The sequence below is a fragment of the Brienomyrus brachyistius genome, chromosome 23 (assembly GCF_023856365.1).
Source record: "Brienomyrus brachyistius isolate T26 chromosome 23, BBRACH_0.4, whole genome shotgun sequence".
NCBI lineage: Eukaryota > Metazoa > Chordata > Actinopteri > Osteoglossiformes > Mormyridae > Brienomyrus > Brienomyrus brachyistius.
The window spans coordinates 5,386,910-5,406,267 of NC_064555.1; the positions used below are offsets into that span (position 1 = coordinate 5,386,910).

A 19,358-nucleotide genomic window follows, 5' to 3' on the forward strand; every position below is an offset into this window, starting at 1 on the left:
GCAATTTGCTTCCGTTGATTCTCATCGTTCATGTGGATGCTCCAGTAGCCCTCTGCTAATTTACTTTAGCTCATCATGCTTGGTGGATTATAATTTAAAATATCAGTATTGATCATCGTTCGCTGTGGTCTGTGTGGCAGATGCAGCGCTTTGTGGTGTATTCACTACATGAAGCATTTTGATTATAATTATCGGTAACCTGTGATTAGTTAATCACACTGCTAACTAATGTGGCTACAGATATGAGTGTCTGACAACAACCGCTACTGCTAATGATAATTGCCGGAGTCACATAATATCCAGAATGATTTAGAGTGATGTTGTGATGAAAATTAAACTCTGGGGAGCGATAGGAGGTTTCATATTTAATTGGACAATTTTGTCACATTTCACCATTGATCAAAAGAATTATGAAAAGGTTGAAAGACAGCTGGTCACCTCAGTGTATGCAGGCAAGTATGTGACCTGTCCAGTGGAACAGACGTCTTGTCAGTTTATTCACACACACACACACACACACACACACACACACACACACACACACATGTGGGGCCCGTTCATTCACTTCTATGGGAAAAATGCTGACGCTAACTATAACAACCTTAACCCCCAACCTGCCCTAACCATAACCATAAGTAACCAAGCAAAATACAAGAGTTCTTGCATTTTTAGTTTTTTCATAGCAGTCACTGATTTTTATAAAATAGAAAACCGGTCCCCATAAGGGAAAAAAAACGGATATTTATTATGTTATGGGGATAAGGATAGGTATACCCGCTCACACACACACACACACACACACACACACACACACACACACACACACACACACACACAAAAGCAGAACAAAATGGAGACCTGTTGGTGTTTCTCGAACTCCAGCTTCATAGGGGATTTGATGCAGTTGCAGGTGTCCTGGTACGTCTGCTTGAGGGCCAGCTCCATCAGATGCTTGTGATAGGCTCCAGTCATGCCGCCACAGATGAAAATGGTGATGTTGGCCAAAATCTGCAGGGGCAGCAGATCACTGAACATCTTCTAGGTGAACCCGAGGACCTCAGTCTCAGCACTCAGTGAAGTCACCATAGAGACATATGGTGCCATAAAGACAGTGCATCTCCTATAGATCCCTGAATTCCCTGAATATAAGGAATTCAGTGTTTAATATGGATCGCAGCAGGATTGGCTGGAATTTCCCCTAATTATGTCTGACTCAACACATGATGTTTCTGGGGCCTGACAATCCAAACACACCAAAATGCTGGAACCGGAAACATTATTCATTATAATTCTGTTATTCAGTAAGGAATTGTTAAGGGCGAAAAGGGGTTAAACTGAGTGTAGCTGTTTTTCCGGGAGGAATTATCGGTACACATTTGGTACATCATTTTCAGTTCGGTGCACACAATGGAACGAATGAACACATTTGTTGACGCAGGTGGAACTTAAATTGAGATGTAGTTGTTCGATTATTAAAACATTATGCTAATTGTGGTTCTGAGATTGTTATAGCTAATCCTGGCTATACTCAGTCATAATCAGCAGGTGGGAAACATTTCAGTTTCCCAATAAATTGGGGAGAAAGTAGCTGATAAAGCCTGTCGTCTGTTATACCGAATTCGGACAGATTGCTGGAAGCACATCCAGTGCAGTCATTTTAGACAACATCATCTGAATGTGTGTATGGTTTTTTTGTACGATGTGCAAATCAGCTTGTCTTGTTATTCAGATGTATCGATGCATTGCTTTCGATTCTCAACTTTTTCTAATTGCGTTTGTGGTTATAATACCAATTAATTTCAGAACAGATTCTGTTTCCCCCGCTGTACTGAAATTGTGCAGAACCATGAAGCCAAAACCCGGGCTTGTACCTAACCGCAAATGTCATGAAATCAACGTGAAAACGAAGCGGCTGTGAATAATCTCCGCTTAATTTCCACAGCCACTTTGCCATCTCTCTTTCTTGCCACATGGAAAGCTGTAGAAGGATATGTGTTTAGCTTTTTGTTTGCGATTGATTAACATGCTGAGGCACCCATCACTGCAGCATACTGGCTTGTGGCTGAGTTGGCCCTCGAAACAGTACTGTCATGAGAGTCAAACGGCATGACTTAACAAAAGGATTGTTTAGCTATTGAAGAGCAAATATTCTGTAACCTTCACCACATTGTGACTTTGTTGCAGTTTAAAAAAAAAAGCATCACAAGAAGAATAAGTGTGTTTCATGACTATGACCGTGGGACCCACTGACGACTGTGGGGTCCATCGATGACTGTGGGGCCCACTGATGACTGTAGGGTCTATTGATGACTGTGGGGCCCACTGATAACTATGGGGCCCTCTGATGACTATGGTACCCACTGATGATTGTGGGGTCCATTGATGACTATGGGGCCCACTGATGACTATGGTACCCACTGATGACTGTGGGGCTCTCAGATAACTATGGGGCCCTCTGAGGACTATGGTAACCACTGATGACTGTGGGGCCCTCTGATAACTGTGGGGCCCGCTGATAATTATGGGGCCTGGTGATGACTATGGGGCCTGCTGATGACTGAGGGGCCCACATTCGCATTTCTGTACTTGCTTTTTGTGGTTTATGATCACTCCCACAAGAAGTTAGCATAGCAGAGGTCGGGACCTGGTCACCTGGCCCTTTAAGCGCTCATTTCATTAGCCTAGCAGGTTGGCATTCTAGCTGTGAGAGTCTTAGTGATTTCATTTCAGGGCCTTGCAGAAAAATGCAATAACCATGAGCTGATTGTGCCAGGTGCTGGAGGAGGCAGCCTGTTTACTTTCCTGCTTGTTAGACCCCCACTGATCCAACGGCTGTTGAGGAAACTCTGGGGAGTGTCTCAGTGAGAGAACATGGGCTGGGGGGGTCTCAAGGCGAAATTAAGAGAACATGGAGCATTTCTGTCTGGACTGTCAGCCGGTGAAAGTTACCAGTTGCCTCTAGGGATAGTGTACTAATCTCCTTGGAGTTTCCAAGGAGATTTCAGCTCTTGTGCAGTGGGGTGTGGGGGGGGGGGGGGGGGATTGACGTACTCGGAGCAGGTGCCGGGATGGAGCACTGGAACAGACAGCAGGAGTACCCAGTAATGTGAGAAATATGGCCTTCAGTGAAAAGCCTCAGAAGCCAATTAGAAAGCATGTTCATGAAGAGAACTGCGTTACACCCCTCCCACCCCGGGGCAGAATCACGCAATGAAGGCATTTAAGATGCTAAGGGGGGAAATTCAAGTATATGAAAATGAATTCAAACAATGTGTGTGAACTACAAACTGGGCAGAATTGTGTCTGGCTGTAAGTAGATTCATCTCTGGCAAGAGAATGAAGTATTTTGTGCTCTTTCAACTCTAATGGAACAAACACCGGGCTTTAACTGCAGATGTAATAATACTCTGCCTGTATTCCATTTGTAAAAACATATCAGAATTCTTTAGCTTTCACGGATCCCATTTGACTCCCCTACTAGACTTGGGTAGACGGGGTCAAGGCCTAAAAGGGCCAGTGATGTCATCACTCTACCAGCCACAGGATGCGAACCCATGACCTTCCAGTCGCAGGCAGAGAGCCCTAACCAGCAGGGCAACACCATAATGGGCTATGCAAGGGAATCATCATTTAGGTGCTATTTACTCAAATCTCATCCGAAGCTCTCGTCCCACCCAAAACCAGAAATCATTCCTGTACTGTAGCCGATGATGTGTTCTGAGTTCTGAGAAACCAAGGTCCATCACCAGAACGAGGCAGTAATTAAATCACCGTGATGATACAGGATCAACAGCTTGCACGCCATCAGGAAGTGCAGAGTCCCGGCGTCACATGACGCCAGGGGAATCACATGATGGCAGGTGATAGAGTCACATGGGAAGTGAGGCATCATTGTTTACCATAAAAACACACAAATGTACCATCAATTAATGAATGAAAGATAGGCAGATGGTTGCCCTGGTAACACCTTGTTAGCTCGTTACCTCAGCTGTGTTTACTCACAGCAGCGGAGAGCCGGTAGGTTGCCCGGTATTTCACCATATGCCTCCAGAGCAGAAACACCACACTGCTGCTGTTAATCGAACCAGGACAAAAAAAACTCTGGAGTGGCATGGTGTTTGAAAGAGTTACTGCATAAAAGAATCACATAGAAATCATTTAAACGTTTACTGGGGGGTGGGGCGGGGGGTAGAACCTATCACAGGCAGTGATAGGCACAAGTATGACATTCACCATGGACGGAGTGCCAGTTCATCACAAGACACACACACACACACACACACTCTATGGGAAATTCAGATGCCGACTTGCCTAATTACACCAGAAAGTCTGGAGGAACCCTGCAGAGCATGGGGAGAGGATAGAAGCTCCACACAGAGAGCAAAGACAGGATTCAAACCCCCAACCCTGCAGGTGTGACTCTACAGCGCCACCTACTGAGCCACCATGCTACCCTTTTAATAACCTGTTAAGACAATAGCTTCATATTTAATAAAAACATCAGAGTGACGTGCACAGTCCGAAAAAACTCCTTTAATCCACTGGGGGACGCAGAGTGGCCTTTGCGGGGCGTCTGCCTGCACACTGGGCATCTGCTCTGGCTGTGCGTGTCTCTGTATGTCTGTGTGTGTGTGTGACGGCCCCCCCTGAATGCCTGTGCACATTTTACCGTGTTTCACAGGCAGTGACGGTGCCTTTTGTGTAGCAGGAAGATGCCAGCTCAGATTAGCATCTCCATCAATCACCCAGGTCCCGCCGGTGCGATCTGTGCCCCTCGCCGCCCGCTATCAGCCGGCCCCTGGCCACGAAGGGGTAAGGCTCTGGTGGGGGGGAGGGGGGGGGGTGGGGCATTCATCCATGGCGAGATCCAGGCCAGAAGCAAATCTAATCTGCCCTGGGAGAAATGTTCCTCCTTCCCATTAACATCGCAGACATGCGAGCAATTCCTGTTCCTACCACCCGAGTAAATAAACGTATCTTTGCTGCACATCAGATTCCCTCCCCCCTGTGCGGTGACAGATCATGTGCCTATGTGTGCATGGGAGACGGAGGAATTTTAAATGAGGGATATATATATATATGTCTCGCATAGCTGCTCTCAGTGGCAGATCGGATAGATTCAGCCCTCTTGGTGTCTGTCCAAACGTTTCGCTTAATAAATAACCGCTTCTGCAAACCCATGCTCAGAGACGAGTTAAATAAGATCATATTTGTAAATATTAAACATACACTGTCATTGCGGGCATGTCGTTTTTGGCTTCAGGAAAATGTAAATAAAAGTAATTATTTTGCCAGATTTTTATTAAGCATATTGGAGCATATATGTTTGATCGGGCACCCCTACGTGAAGAAGGATGGGATTGAACTGGATCTGCACCCTTCAGGGTGTGATCTAATGTAACAGCTGGGGCTCCAGTGAGCTCCAGTGAGCCCCACCCGCAGTTTGTATGGGTAAATGTGCTGTTAGAGGTGACACACTCCTCACTGCAGCGCTGGCACTGCAGGGACCAGCAATATGGCTCCCAGGGGTAGTTTATGGTGGGTGAAAATAAAACCACTCACACTCAGAGGATCCAAAGAGTCAGTTCCCCCCTCCCACCCCGGCACTGAGCCACTGGCACAGGCAGCCCCCCCGGCGGCCAAGACGGGAGGTCTGTCATGCATCATACAGCTCCCCAGAAACTCTGAACGGTCCTATGTAGCAAAAATCCCAGAATGCACTAGCACTGTACTTTATTTATCCTTCACATTATACGGTGAAGTCAGTCTGTCAAAGCAGCCGTAAATATGCCAGAGCAGTGATTGGGCAGAGACTGGTAAGAGTCGCTAACTGGCTGGATGTACAACATAGCAAGTGGGGTTTTAAAGCCCCTTCCGCCCCACAGCAGCTGAAAAGAGGAATCGAAGATGCACCCCCCACACACACAGGGATTTAACATGGGATTTACCCGTGGCGATCATGAGCTGTTGCTGGCATATCCGGCAGCCAGAAGACCACCTTGATCAATTGGGGGGGGCGTCTCAGGTGAAGCACGACCTGGTTTGTCCTCCCCCAGCCCTGACCCCCCAGCCCCCACTTTATACAGACAGAGCCTCATCTCCATAGTCGTTTTCAACTTCGATAATCGGAGGAAGGCGCATAATGAGGCCCACCTTGTACCAAAGGGACATTTATATGTGTCACGACTGGGGAGGGGTGTGGGGGGGTGCCAGACCGTGACCCTATCACCCCCATAATGGGGCAACCGTGGATGTTCATATGAATGCAAACAGATATGCAAATGACCATGCAAATCCAGCACGGGCTCATGAATATTCGTGAGGAGTCGCTTCAGGAATGGCTGTCGTACATTGTTTGTTTATTAGCAGTTGCTGTCATGCGGCGACCTGCGCAGCTCCCGCTTCTGACCTTCCACACGCAGCGGCGCAGATATGCACTGACGACATGCATGCGCCGGGGGGGGGGGGGTCACTGACCTGCCACAGCAGAGGCTCCATTCTGTTGGTGGCGCTGGCCAAGTACGCAGCGACCACTACGGTGTGAGAGGCGGCGGTGACGGCACTGGCGATGACCGCATCCCTCATGGAGAACGGCAGCATGGTGTACACGACGAAGATGATGAAGAGGAAGAAGGAGACCTGGGGGGGGGGGGCAATTCAGACATGGTCAGGGATCTCAGACGTTAAAGTGGGGACTGGGTGCACCGTAGCACTCTGATCAAATCCCCGGGCTAATCTACACATGGGTTTAAAAGATGCCCTTTTTACCCATAATTCTCCTCTCTACCTGCCTCTCTCCCCCCCGCTGGGCAATCTGGGTGTGCTCGGTGTATGATCTGCGTCCTTGGCTGGGAGCGTTTGGACACGTAAACAGCCCTGATCCCTGCTCTGCCTCCAGTGGTACCGCTCTGCTTATTCCCAGCCACTCTGAAAGGGGCCCAGTGTTCGTGTCTAGATCTATTGGAAGGTGCAAATTACACTCCTGCAGGTTATTTTGAGAAGGTGGGGTTAGGGGTTGGGGGATGGAGACAGAGAAACAGAGAAACGCTTGTTGAAAGTGAAGCTCCTCGGGCAAGAAGAGTACTTTAAGAAACCTCTAGTGGTTCTCCGCTAGCTGAGGAGATACAGGAACTAAACATTAATATGAAAAAAATACTGTTATGTATTGACTGAAGAAGAGAATGCTCACACATGTATAGTGCTAGAAAGAAGAATCTTCTGGAAGGACTTAAAAAGAAGCTATTAGTTGACTTAATTAAGAGGCTAGTTTTCTGAACAATTTATCGCAAGATGCACCAACAAAGGTTTCAAAGGATTTGACTGAGAGCTCAGAGGGTCCACTTCTGTGATGGGACGCAAACATTTCCCCATTCCAAATTAAAACTCCGGATCCAAAGTGAGGGATTAAAGCAGAATGTCTACAGGAGAACCTGTCATAGGACCTGAACGGGTGTTTCACTACGAAGTGATGGGAAACAGGATTCAGCTCTTTGCCTTTCAATATTTTTTAGCGTTGGATTGACAAAACAAACCATGACTCTTGTAGTCCAAGCCCACCAAGCTAACACCTATATAAAACACACCCAGGGTCTGACACCTCTTTGCCCTGAACCCTACCTACTTACTTTCTTTCAGGAATTAATTGCGACCTCCCACATTCGGGAATAATATAAGACGGCAGTGTCACTATATAGAGGAGTGAGTGCGGTTTCATGGCGATGGACATAATTGCGTTTGTATCGTTAGCGAGGGAATGCAAAGCATTAGCTGACCTAAGCAATGCCTGGGCTGCCTGTGTTTCTGCCTGATGGTGAGCTGCCCATGGTGACTGGCAGGTGCAAAAAATGTATCAGAGGGGCAGGGTTTGGGGGCCGTAGCTGTGTCATATTCTGAAACATTTCATCCGCCTACTCTTAATTATAAACTTTGTTTAAGCTGGGTTAAGGGCTACGATTACACGTAAGAATGATTCGGTTAGTCCGGCTTCTGTGAACTTCCCCGGTAAGTGAATTACACTTCAGCAGGAGAACCTGGGAAAAGCCGGAATAATGGTCAGAGCATTGACGGATCTCGTCTTGCTACGAACTTGGTCTGTGTTCTGGCCGGTCCGGATTACCTACGATGCGAACTTGGAATGCGAGGGCACTGTACAGGTGAGGGCCATCAGCACGGGCTCAGTGCATTAAGTGGGTCGGCACCCTTTTCGTTTTCCTCTTCGGAATGCCGGGAATGAATTCCAGAGCAAGACCGCACATTTCATGTGTGATTATCGGACATTATTAGTCTCCCCCTGCTAAATAAACGCAGGCACACAACCTCTGCAAAAGCGCTGAAATTGATGCCTGTTTAATGTCTCGCCTATTTCCGCTCCAGGCGAGGTCCCACCAAGCACTTTCCCTGAGTTCATTCTCTCTGCATGGAGCAATCACGCATGCCCTTCAGCTAAATGCAGGAAATATGATTTCTTCCTCATGGGATAGCGGTAGTCAACAGTAATAGGTGATAAGGACCTCTTACCCCCCCCCCCCCCCCCCCCCGCCAGTCAGGATTGGACGCGACCGGCCGCACGCTTGTCCTGCTGAAATTGGCTTCTGACTCCCATGTGACCTCAGAGATGTCCGATACGAAGAAATGCGTCATGCAGGTTTCTGGCCTCTGACCGCTGACTCTGAGCACGCCGCCGGTCTGATGAGTCACAGGATGACACCAGCTACTACACCCCCCCCCCCCCCGCCCCTCCCATCCACCCATTTGAGGCCACAGTCCATTTCTGTGATTTTTTTCTAAGCAATAGAGTATAGCTAACTGTTCAGATTTGTTTGGGGCAGCGGGGTGGTGCAGTGGTTAGCGCTGCCCTCGATTCGGTCCCAGGCCTTTTCTATGTGCGGTTCGCATGCTGTTCACATGGGTTTTCACCGGGGGGCTCCGGTTTCCTCCCACAGTCTTGGTTCCTGCCTGCACCCATTGTTCCCAGGATAGGTTCCGGTGACCCCAGTTGGGATGAAGTGGTTTCAAATAATGGATGGATTTGTTTGTTTGTAAAAAAAAAAAAAATAGTCTAATAGGACAATACGTATTGTCCTTGAGGATCCCTGCTGGAAAATACACAGCTGATATCAAAGATCCCCATTTGCACCAGAAAGCAAATAAGAGATTGCAGAGGGAGATCTTTAAAACATGTCAATTTAAAAGCTATTTCATAAGCAAAGATGTTCACCCACAGTATGGAGAATATTATAACCTCATTGTGCCATCAAAAACAACGCACGCTTGTGATTGTGAAATTTAACACCTTCCACTGGCATTTCTTTGTGGTTTTGCAGGTCGGGTTTCGCATCTGTCCGGGGTCTTGTGCCGAAATGAGTCGACAGCCTCTCGTGTGGAGCGATGGGTAAACGTCACAGCGGGACGAGCAAATGGAAAGGCGTTCGCACACAAGCGGACCCCAACTGCGGGCACGGGGGGGGGGGGGAACGAGCATGTGGCTTGCTGAATAATAGATGAGAGCGGGACAGCGGCAGGCAGAAGCTGCGGAGAAGGCAGCCTCGTACAGGATGAGGCCCCTCCAACACGCAGGCTGAAATGGCTAAAAATAACAGCATGTCTCACTCATATGATTAATAACTGATGTGTTTCTGGAAATGATGCCACTCCTGCATCCTGCCCGAAGGTCGGGTTTCGATTCTTTTTGTCTAATGAGGAAGCTGGACACCAGGTTTCACTCAAATGCAAACAGACACCTCAAGTAATCTCCTTCTGAAGACCCAACTGAGATTATTCTCGATCCTCATGCACCATTTGACTTTTTGTGATTAAAAAGATCATGGAATGATCTCTTTTATTGTGGATAAGGTCATGAATATAAGATGGATCCAAAGGAGGACCGAGGGACCCTAGATTAGTTACAATGCCGACGTACCTGGTCCCAGGGACAGATGATCCCTCCGAAGAACATGAAGAGGTAGCCCATAGCCACCAGGCAGGCCCAGATAACTAAGGAGAAAACACGCAGGAGCTTCTTGAAGACTGACTCGATGCAGACCAAGACGAAAATCGTCAGGAAGATGGCCAGGGCGGTGGGAACGGTGATGAGGAACGCCACGTGGTCCTTGATGTCCTGTGGGGACATGGGAGGGAGGGCTTTACGCGTGCCGGTGGATTGTCAAAACCGCCAACTGGGTTTGTCTCGTCTAATTTTAAGTGGACGTGAGGGTCTCACGCACGGCATGTCAGGGAAACGTGCGGATGCTCTTCACGCCCCCCGAAATATACCCAGCACATGAGAGACTGACTGCTTGTGAACAAGCTGTCTGAAGGTGTGAAGGTCCGCCGTCTAAAGCCAGCTGTCCCGTTTCCAGAATCTTCTCTGGAGTCTGACTGACTCCACAACACGCAGACGCATCATGAGGCTGAACGCGTCCAGTATGATGATGCCAAGAAAATTTAAAAAAGCAAATAAACACTGATAAGACCCTCTCCCGCCCCTTCTGAGAAATCAAAGGAGACAAGCTGAACCTGGTTATTAAAATGGGGCTCAAATGTAGCCCAGGTCCTGAATTTAAAATAACCTTTTGAGGATAGACCTAGATACCTTCTCGCAGTGTTTTAATTTTCAAAGAGGTACAGAAGCTGAAAACCCGCCACATTAACAGATCCACTGGTACCAGGTTAACAGCCACGTCTGTGTTTCCTGAGCGTTTCCAGGCAGCACAGCATGTGCCCTTTCGGGTGTCCCTACATTTAGCTTTTACACGGGGCTCAGTTCGGGAAGATCGTACTCTGTGTGCTTCAGATTGATGAAACCACGGGACATCTCGGAAAGGATGACGAATATCGGGGAGAATTCGATGTTTAACGAAAATCTGCCTTTTACATCCTGAGTAACAGCGCCCATTAACGTCGAGGAACAGGCCACTGATCCCTCCCGCCTGTCTTGCTTCCCTCTAATTGAAATGACGTTTCCGACACCTAGACCGTCAACTTGGGTGTGTAAGAAGCTATGGCCTTTCCAAGGATGGCCTGCCCCCCCCGGAGAGTGAGGCAGGTTGGCTTATTCAGCTGGTCCCTCCCCTCGTCAGATTTAACGGAGCATGTCACTGAATGATGGGGGCAGGCGATACGTCACGCCTCCCCCCTCCCCCCCCAACCCCACCCCCAGGCATTAATTAAACAGCAGTCTAAAACCTGCAGGGTCCCCATGCCTATTGGACCAGGGATGGTTTCCCTCGGCGTGAAGCAGAACATTAAATGGGCTTCTGAGGTCCCTGGCCGAGCCGTTATGTAAGTCAGAAAAAACGTCAAATACGGATAGCAGATAGTTTAACCAACAATCTCCGGGAAATGAGCTCCTGTGGGAACGGCACCGAATTTCATTCAAATTGGCAGGTGGCACCTCAGCGATGGCGGCGGGTAAATACGCCTTCGTGAATAATGCATGGCGGCATGCAGCGGCACGGGAATCGGGGGCCGAATACTGTCGGCATCTCCGCGCTTCCAGGAGGCGTCGGGAGGAGCCATTTGCTCACAATGACATTCCTGCTCACCGAGCCGCTCCGGCCGCAGGTTCGTCCCTCGACAGATGTGGCCTTCAGATACTTTCGGCCTGTTCCCGAAATCTCAGTGCGAGGCTGCCGGGATGCACACGGCTAGGAAGAGGCTCATTTATAAAAGCGAAACCACCATTGAACAGCCTCTCCGCTTCTCTGGCTTAAGCTGCTGGAAATAAGCACTAAAAGTAATTTCAAAGGCCACGGACGCCTCTGTTCACATGTTCCAGGTGCTGCACATTCTCCCGCCACGTTTCTTCCCGTCCACCGGCTCAGCATCTACAGTTTTGTGTGTTTGGCCAGGGGAGAGACTCCAGTCTTCCTAGCTAAATGGCCATAAAGTAGTTTAGTGTGTGTACCTGGCAGGGGGACGGTATCCCTTTAAAAGCAGACTGTTTACCCAGGATTCGGGGGGGGGGGGGGGGGGGGGTTACCGCCTCTTTCGTTATTTTGCCTCACATATGACCCTGCTGCTTTGCTGAAGTTCATTTTCCAAACCTGCAGCAAACAGCAGCCTCTTAAATCCACACATTTTTCATATTATGGAGAAGAAAGTAAGAACGCCCATCCCCCACCTCCAAGTGGGCAATCATTTCTGAATATTAATTAACTAAGGGATTAGTTTGGTTTAAGCCCGTCCTTATGATTTAATAGCTTTTAAATTGTGTCACATTCTGGTTTACCCTCCACCAGGACATGCCCACCTCAGTCAAACTGCACCAGAAGTTACATTTATACATGTTACATACGTGCGTTTACGTTCATTCAGAAAACTTCTCCAACAGACCACCGTCATAGCAGTTTTCGGTAGCTAACTTGTCATAACAGGTATCAATTATCTGCTTCCTGTGTTTTTATCTTTGTTTTGCACTGACACACGTGCTTTTAATGCACATTTAAAGGTATGTGTGAACCTTTAGAAGGTAGAGGCATGAGTGAAGCCCCAGAGGGAGTTATGATGGGGTCATGCAGACTGCTGCATGGGCACCGAGAAGCGGAAGAAACAAACAAACAAATTTATTTTTGTATAGCGCAGTTTCACGACATTACATCGTCTCAAAGCGCTTTACAGCATCCTGACCCAAAGCCCCCAGTGAGTAAGCCAAAGGCGACAATGAGGCAGAGCCGGGGGCCGAGAGGCAGAGCCGGAGGCCAAGAACGAGGCCCAGGTGCCGAGAGGAGGAGCCAGGTGCCAAGAAGCGGAGCTGGGTGGTGAGAGGCGGAGCCAGGGGCTGAGAGGCGGGGCCAGGTGCCAAGAGGCGGACCCAGGTTCTGAGAGGAGCAGCCAAGTGCCGAGGGGAGGAGCAGGGGGCGGTGAAAAACACACAGGATGTCACTCCAACCGAGGACGTTCACAGACCAAGTTGCATGGACTAGATCCCCACACTCAGTATTGACTGGGGAAACGGGGGCCTCTGATTGACTGTGTATCTTGGCATATGAATTCAATGCACCGCGAAGGCTCTGCCCTTAGGCATAGAGCTTTCGGGATTGGCTGTGTTCTGACATAACACAGCAGTCTAGAGCTCTGTCAAGGGTTTGGGATGCTGGAAAGTTACTCCTAAGTAATTCTGGCCTCTTTTTAAACACTCAAAACAGCCATATATCTCCTGTACAATATTCCTGTACAGTACTCCTGTAACACACCACTGTACAATAAAGTTCCCCTTTCAGATTTACTGACTGGTTTGTGTTCCCGGGGGTAAAAACCCAGCATCAGAGGGAAAAAAATACTGTTTTGTGAATCATGTCACTCTTTGAACCCAGAGATGCTGAAGCTGAGTAGAGCCCACTGACAGTTCTCACGTACAGTCAGGAGGTGCCCATCTCTGAACCCAACAACGTGATACGTTTGTTTTTCTTAGTAATGTTCAGGATCAAAGGTGATGACTGGAAATCCAGCAGCATGCAGGGGTAAAGTTTTAAGGGCTGCTACTGACCCCTGAGTTAATCTCAGAGACTTTTCACTCCACTGCTCTGGTGCCGTGACTGTTGACAGCCTGTTTCTGTCCACAGGACGATAACAAGCCACGTAAAAATCATTAATCGAGGTGCTGTGTCACTGCGTCACATCAGGAGAAGCATAATAAAGAGAAGTGTAAACATTATGCAGAGGAAAAGTAATGTTCAAAGAGGAAAGAGAAATACATGTTATATAAGAAGTAATACTGATTAATATGTCATAAACACAATTATTCTTGTTGTGATTGTGTCATAAACATAATTATTCTATTCAGTTAATTCTGCGTATAGTATTATATGATTACAATTCACATTTCTAATTATGCGCTAATGGCACACAGATTCTTTCAATGTGTATGATTGCATACAGTAAGAATAATTATTGTTATTTTACATTATGTAGCAGGACCCTGAAAAAAACTGCAAGTTGACACGAATGAAAAGTCTAGACTGTTTAATATCATCTCAGTGCCACAAATCCTTAATGCATCCATTCATACATGCAGGGATTAAAGTCACAGAGCTGAAGCAGCCCCCCCCCTCGCCTGCCCCCCTGGCATGTTTCCCGAATCGTCCCTTAGTTATGAGTTACACATTAAGTGATGATGTCGGTTGGCTGGGGCTGGAAACGGCCCGTCGGGTTTTAATGAATAACCGAGCCTTAGTTACCCTCAACTTTGGGGTGCTCCCGAGTTTCCACAGACGCGGCACGCGGTACGGACCCCCCCCCCAGCCCCCGACCCCCACGGCAGCTCACCAGCCCCGAGGCGAAGAAGACGGCGATCAGCGCCAGGCATGCTGCCATGACGATGAGCAGCAGGAACACGATCAGCGGGTGCTGCTGGCTCAGGCAGTAGTAGGACTCATACAGCCAGTCGGCGGGCTTCTGTCCCCCGGCGCTGCCTTCCGCGCCCTCCAGCAGGGAGCGCCGTCGCCACATGGTCTCCCGCCACGTGCGGCCCGAGCCGCGGCCCGCCCTCTCCTCCGTCAGGCGCACAGAGCCACCAGGTGTGGCACAGGCGGCAGGCGGGACGACTCGCGCTGGCAACTGTGGCATTGTCCAGGCAACATGTTGGACTGGGGATGGAGTGAAGGAGTCAGTGAGAAAGAGAGAGAGAGAGAGAGTGCTGAGGGATTGTCGTGGGGGGGAACAACTGAGTGCTGACGGAGACAGAGAGAGAGAGAGAAAGTATCTGGGATGCAGGCAGGGAGTGAGAGACTGGAGAAGACAGACAGAGGAAGAGAGTGAGAATAACAAGACTGGTGGGCAGGCGGAGCGAGAGAGAGGGAGGGAGAGAGGGAGGGAGAGAAACGAGACCGGGGGGCGGCAGGCAGAGAGAGAGAGAAAGGGTGTGAGTGAGCAAGTGAGAGAAAGTAAAAAAACTGGGGAAACAGGCAGAGAGTAAGCGAGAAAGCGAGAGTAACGAGACTTGGGGAGGGGGCATGGACTACTTACTACAGTCATGATAATAAATGCTGTTCACCGTCTGACCGTCATGTTGCTGCAGCAGTGGTGCCTGGTGAACATGAAGAGGGGACTTGAGCCCAGTGTACTGTGCTCCTCTCCTCTTCTCTCCACTCCCCTCCTCTCTGCTCTTCTCCGGTTCCCTCCTCTCTTGTCCACTCCTCTACTTTCTCTTCTCCTTAACCACTCTCCATTCCTCTCCTCTCCTTTCTTCTGTTCCTTCCCTATCCCTTCCTCTGTACTCTTCTCCTTTCTGATCCCCTCTTCTCTCATCCCCACTCCTTTCCACTCCTGCTCTGTTTCTCTCCTTTTCTCTCCCCTCTGCTCTCCCCCTTCCCTTTCCCTCTGTTCCTCTCCACTATCCTCCTCTTTTCTCTTGTCCTTTCCCATCCCCTGCTCTCCACTCTCCTCCTCTCTGCCCCTTTCCCTCCCCACCCCACTGCTCTCCTCTCCCCCTCTCATCCCTGCTCCTCTTCACTCCCCTCCTTTCTCCTTTCTTCTACTTTCCCCTCCCCTCTGCTCCTCTCCACTCTCCTCCTATCTATTCACCTCCTCTCTGCTTCCTTCCTTTCCCCTCCCCTCTGCTCCTCCTCATTCCTGTCCCCTCTGCTCCTCTCTTTTCCTTTTCCCAGCTCTCTGTTCCCTTCTCCTCCTCTTACTTCCTCTCTGTTCCTCTCTACTCCACTTCCCTCCTCTCCTTTCCACTCCCTTCCCCTCTGCTCCAGTCTTTCCCCTCTCCTCCCCTCTGCTCCGTTCCTTTTCTCTCCCCTCCTCTCTGTTCCTTTCCTTTCTCCTCCCCTCTACCGTTCCCCTTCTCTTCTCTCTTTTCTACCCTCCTCTCCCCCCCCCCAGGCTGTCCTGTACCCTACACCCCCCCCCAGAGGAGCCTCTCAGGCTCATTGATTTCCTCTGGTCTCTCCCTCTGACCCCCCCACCCCCTGTCTCTCGCTGTCCCATATTCCCCACATTTCTCTCAGCAGCTTCATCCACACTCCAGCCCCACCCCCTGTGTAAGTTGGCAGACATCGATGGTGTCATGTAGATGGTCACATGTTCAAAGCTGAGACCTGAGCAGGGTTACTGCCCCAAACAGGCAATATGGCCCATATTTCTGCAGTAGGGCCTTGTTCAAATAGGACCTTTCTGGTACTGAGGGATACTGATAATCTGTGGAGGTAATTTTAATTAAGATAGAGATCATATAAAAGTCCCCCAGGAGCCATGCAAAATTAATTATTTACAGGCTGCTTCAGTTTGTCTTTCTGGTCAATGTGAGGCGCTACTGAGAGGTGCGACTAGCACATCTTTTAAAAAGCGCTGAGTATCTCCTCTGCCATGTCATGGGGCAGCTTTAGTTAAGATTTAACAAGCTCTTCCCCGCCGACCCAGAAGGACAGTAAAACATTAAAACTGGCTCCGGTTATTGACTCATCCCTCTGGTTCCCTTAAAAATGTCCCAGAATATTCCCAGAGCTGATTCATTTAGCACATGGTAATAATCTGACAGGCTGATAAAGTTATAAAGAGGAATTACAGAATCATTTATGAAGGTAAGGATCTATTAATAACCCAGACAGCATTAAGTGAACATTAGCATCAGAGTTATATGTAAACAGTGCGAGCCCGCAAGATGAAAGGGGCGTATTTAATATCTCTCTGACTGCTTAACACGGAAGCCAAACAGAGACAGCAGTGAGCGGTGTGATCAGTCACTCGCAGCCGGGGAGGGCGGGGTCATGTCATGCCAGTATATTAACGCGGACCGCCTTTCCCGTGCACCAGCGTAGAGATTGTCTGGAACGTTGCCATGGAGACCTGGAGCACTTGGGTCAGGCACGTGAACACCATCCGGTGTTAAAAATAAACACTACGTTACCACAGACAGATGTGCCAGGAGCGCATTGGGAAATTAAGGGTAATTATGCTGCTATATTTTACTTACATAATTATCTATAGTTTTAATAACGCGACCAGCTAATCGCCGACGCTGGCACGCCGACCACAAGTGAATCTCCATTTCCCAGCCATGTGACCAGACGTGTCGTAACGCAGATAGTCCTGGCCAGTTGGACAGCGCGGAGATGTTCTTCAAGGCTCCTTGTGCCTTCAGCCAGATCCTTCATTCTTCAGCTGTAATGAATCTAAATGGCACATAGACGTGTTCTTAACCACTACCCCCCCTGCTGGCCTTTGGTTGGTACTCTCCTCTCCCTGGTAAACAAGGCAGATTAGATTTATTCAGTCGGCTGCTGACTAGCAAGTCACCAGAAGGGAGTTTAGAGATATTAACACTCGCGTGCAGGACGCGCTGAAGAGTGCCTGCATGCTCGGCAATGATCCACTTGAAAGTCCACGGCCGATCAGGATTCCAGCGTCACCTCATAAGTCCTTATTGTGCTTTTCATGCTCCTTGTGCTGAACAAAAAGCCTTAACGAGCCCCTTAACGACCTCACTACTGACAGCCTATGGAAGGCAGAGCGACGGCTTGAGGCTTGGATCTGGACGCATGCTGTTCTTCCCGTGGTAACTGATCACTGGCCCAGCACCCACGGAGGCCTGTTAATGAGGGTCCCGCCGACCTTGATTGGGATACGTAACATATTACCACCTTACAGGGGTCCAGCTGGTGGATTGTGGGGGGGGCAGAATTGGGGGCCTTGTGCATTCAGCAAGTGGGTCTTTTTTAAAACTGCCCCCTTAAGGGAGCCTGGTGCCAATTTTCCATCAACTTTTGTTTAATAGAGGCCTTTCTGTCTGACTGTCACATCGCTACCCCAGGGCTGCCTGGCAAAGATGGCCTCCATCCAGGAAGCTGCTGCATTTGGCGCCGGATCTGTACTTCCTGTCCCATCAGCGACGTCAGTCATTCAGGCTCTCAGAGTGACACCATCTGATATTAATTTGCTGCTTGTGGGTAATGGGGGGGTGGGCGGGCATCTCTGAAATCAATTACTTTGCTCCAAAAGCCACTGTATCGCTGTGCTGGCGGAATTCAGATGAGAGAGAAGCTCTGATCCCTTAATCTGACTTTAATTGAGGAGTTGTCAAACCTGGAGGGGTTGGGGGAGGGAGGGGGCGCCGCCAGTGGCTCCGGGAGCTCGACCCGGTGGTGTGCTTCAAAGTGCCTGGCACTGGGTTCGAAAGTGGGAGCACTGAGTGACGGTCCGTCCAAGAGTTTGACGAGGCCAAGCAGAGCAGGTCCCCATAAGGATGAAGAAGCAGCCTTAGATTAAGGCCTCTGACAGACAGAAAGAGGGAAGTCGCTGCCTTTGCTCAGTGTCCAACATTCATTCTGCATAAAAGCAATGGGAAAAAAACAGATGAAAGGCAGCGATAGATCACCACCGAGAAATGGGTCTGATCTGCTAATCCATGCAGCTGATTTCCCCAAATGCCGTTTCTTTGTACCGTCTTCGAAAAGAGGCAACCTGGGAAGGGAATGCCCTCATAGAACGAACAGTGAACCTGAACTCCTCGTATTAGATGCGTTTCTCGAAAGTTAATAGAGGAAAACATCACGCTACATTAATGAGTTTCGGAGACTCAAAAAAAAAACACACCAGAGGAATAGAGATAGCATGAGGCTCTGCTGGTAGATTTGCGTCTGCATGGAGTGAGTAATCCCGCTAAGTTCGATCTTTTTTACCGTCAATGCTCTCCGGCCCTCATAACAGAAATGGATTTGCACAACATCATTTAATGTTCCCTTTGAAATGGGCTTCAATAGCTCCATGGCAACCAGCCAGGAGCCTGTCAATACCGCTCTATCGGCAAGTCTTAAAGAGAGTTTTAAAAAGCCACAAAAACGACCATGTGTTTGCCCCCCCGCCCCTGGGATTCAGTGCCAGACTTGAACACACAGGTGGATGATGAGAGCCCAAAATTGGTGAGGGGCGGCGAGATACAATATGACCCCTGAAAACCTTTGTCAATGGGTCCTTCCGGAAACCTTTGGTCTACCAATGCTGCTTGAAGTCCATTTGTGATGTCATTGAAGGGCGTCATCAGCCTAGGTGGGTGGGGGGTTATTCTCAACAGCAACAGATCTAGGAAAACATATCTGTAAGGTTCTCAGAGGGGGAAGCCTGTTCAGGGGCTTTATCTAATCTTATTACGTTTCATGTTTTTCCACTGCATACAGGAACCAGGCCGTAGCCAAGTTCTACTGAGAGGAAACGCTAGATGCAGTGCGATTCCAGCTTGCGTCGGTTTTCCACTGCAGAAGGGTCGGCCTCGGTGAAGACACTGCCAGGTTTGGAGAGCGACAGTGACGTAAAACCGAAGAGATGCTAGTTTACTGTTCAAACACACGGTGCACATCACCATTTACCGCGTGCTAATTTCCGCTAGCACATCTGTGAGAATTGGCGCCTTGTGTTAGCAT

The 19,358-nt window shown here is 49.0% G+C and overlaps 1 protein-coding gene across 4 annotated transcripts in view; it reads right to left on the reverse strand.

The window, feature by feature from the left end:
• The window catches only part of adcy2b (adenylate cyclase 2b (brain)), a 37,138-nt gene extending 21,767 nt beyond the window's left edge, over positions 1 to 15,371 (reverse strand). The window contains exons 1-5 of one of the 4 annotated variants that reach the window (XM_048994336.1): positions 14,965 to 15,371; positions 14,266 to 14,585; positions 9,920 to 10,117; positions 6,478 to 6,639; positions 859 to 1,008 (exon numbers count right to left, since the gene is read on the reverse strand). In XM_048994336.1, coding sequence (XP_048850293.1) covers positions 859 to 1,008; positions 6,478 to 6,639; positions 9,920 to 10,117; positions 14,266 to 14,565 — 810 coding nt within the window. In that variant the 5' untranslated portion in view covers positions 14,566 to 14,585; positions 14,965 to 15,371. Of the gene's footprint in view, positions 1 to 858; positions 1,009 to 6,477; positions 6,640 to 9,919; positions 10,118 to 14,265; positions 14,756 to 14,964 lie in introns of those variants that run through there. The other 3 variants (XM_048994335.1, XM_048994337.1, XM_048994338.1) reach the window with 3 other exon arrangements.
• Between the last annotated feature and the right edge of the window lie 3,987 nt (positions 15,372 to 19,358).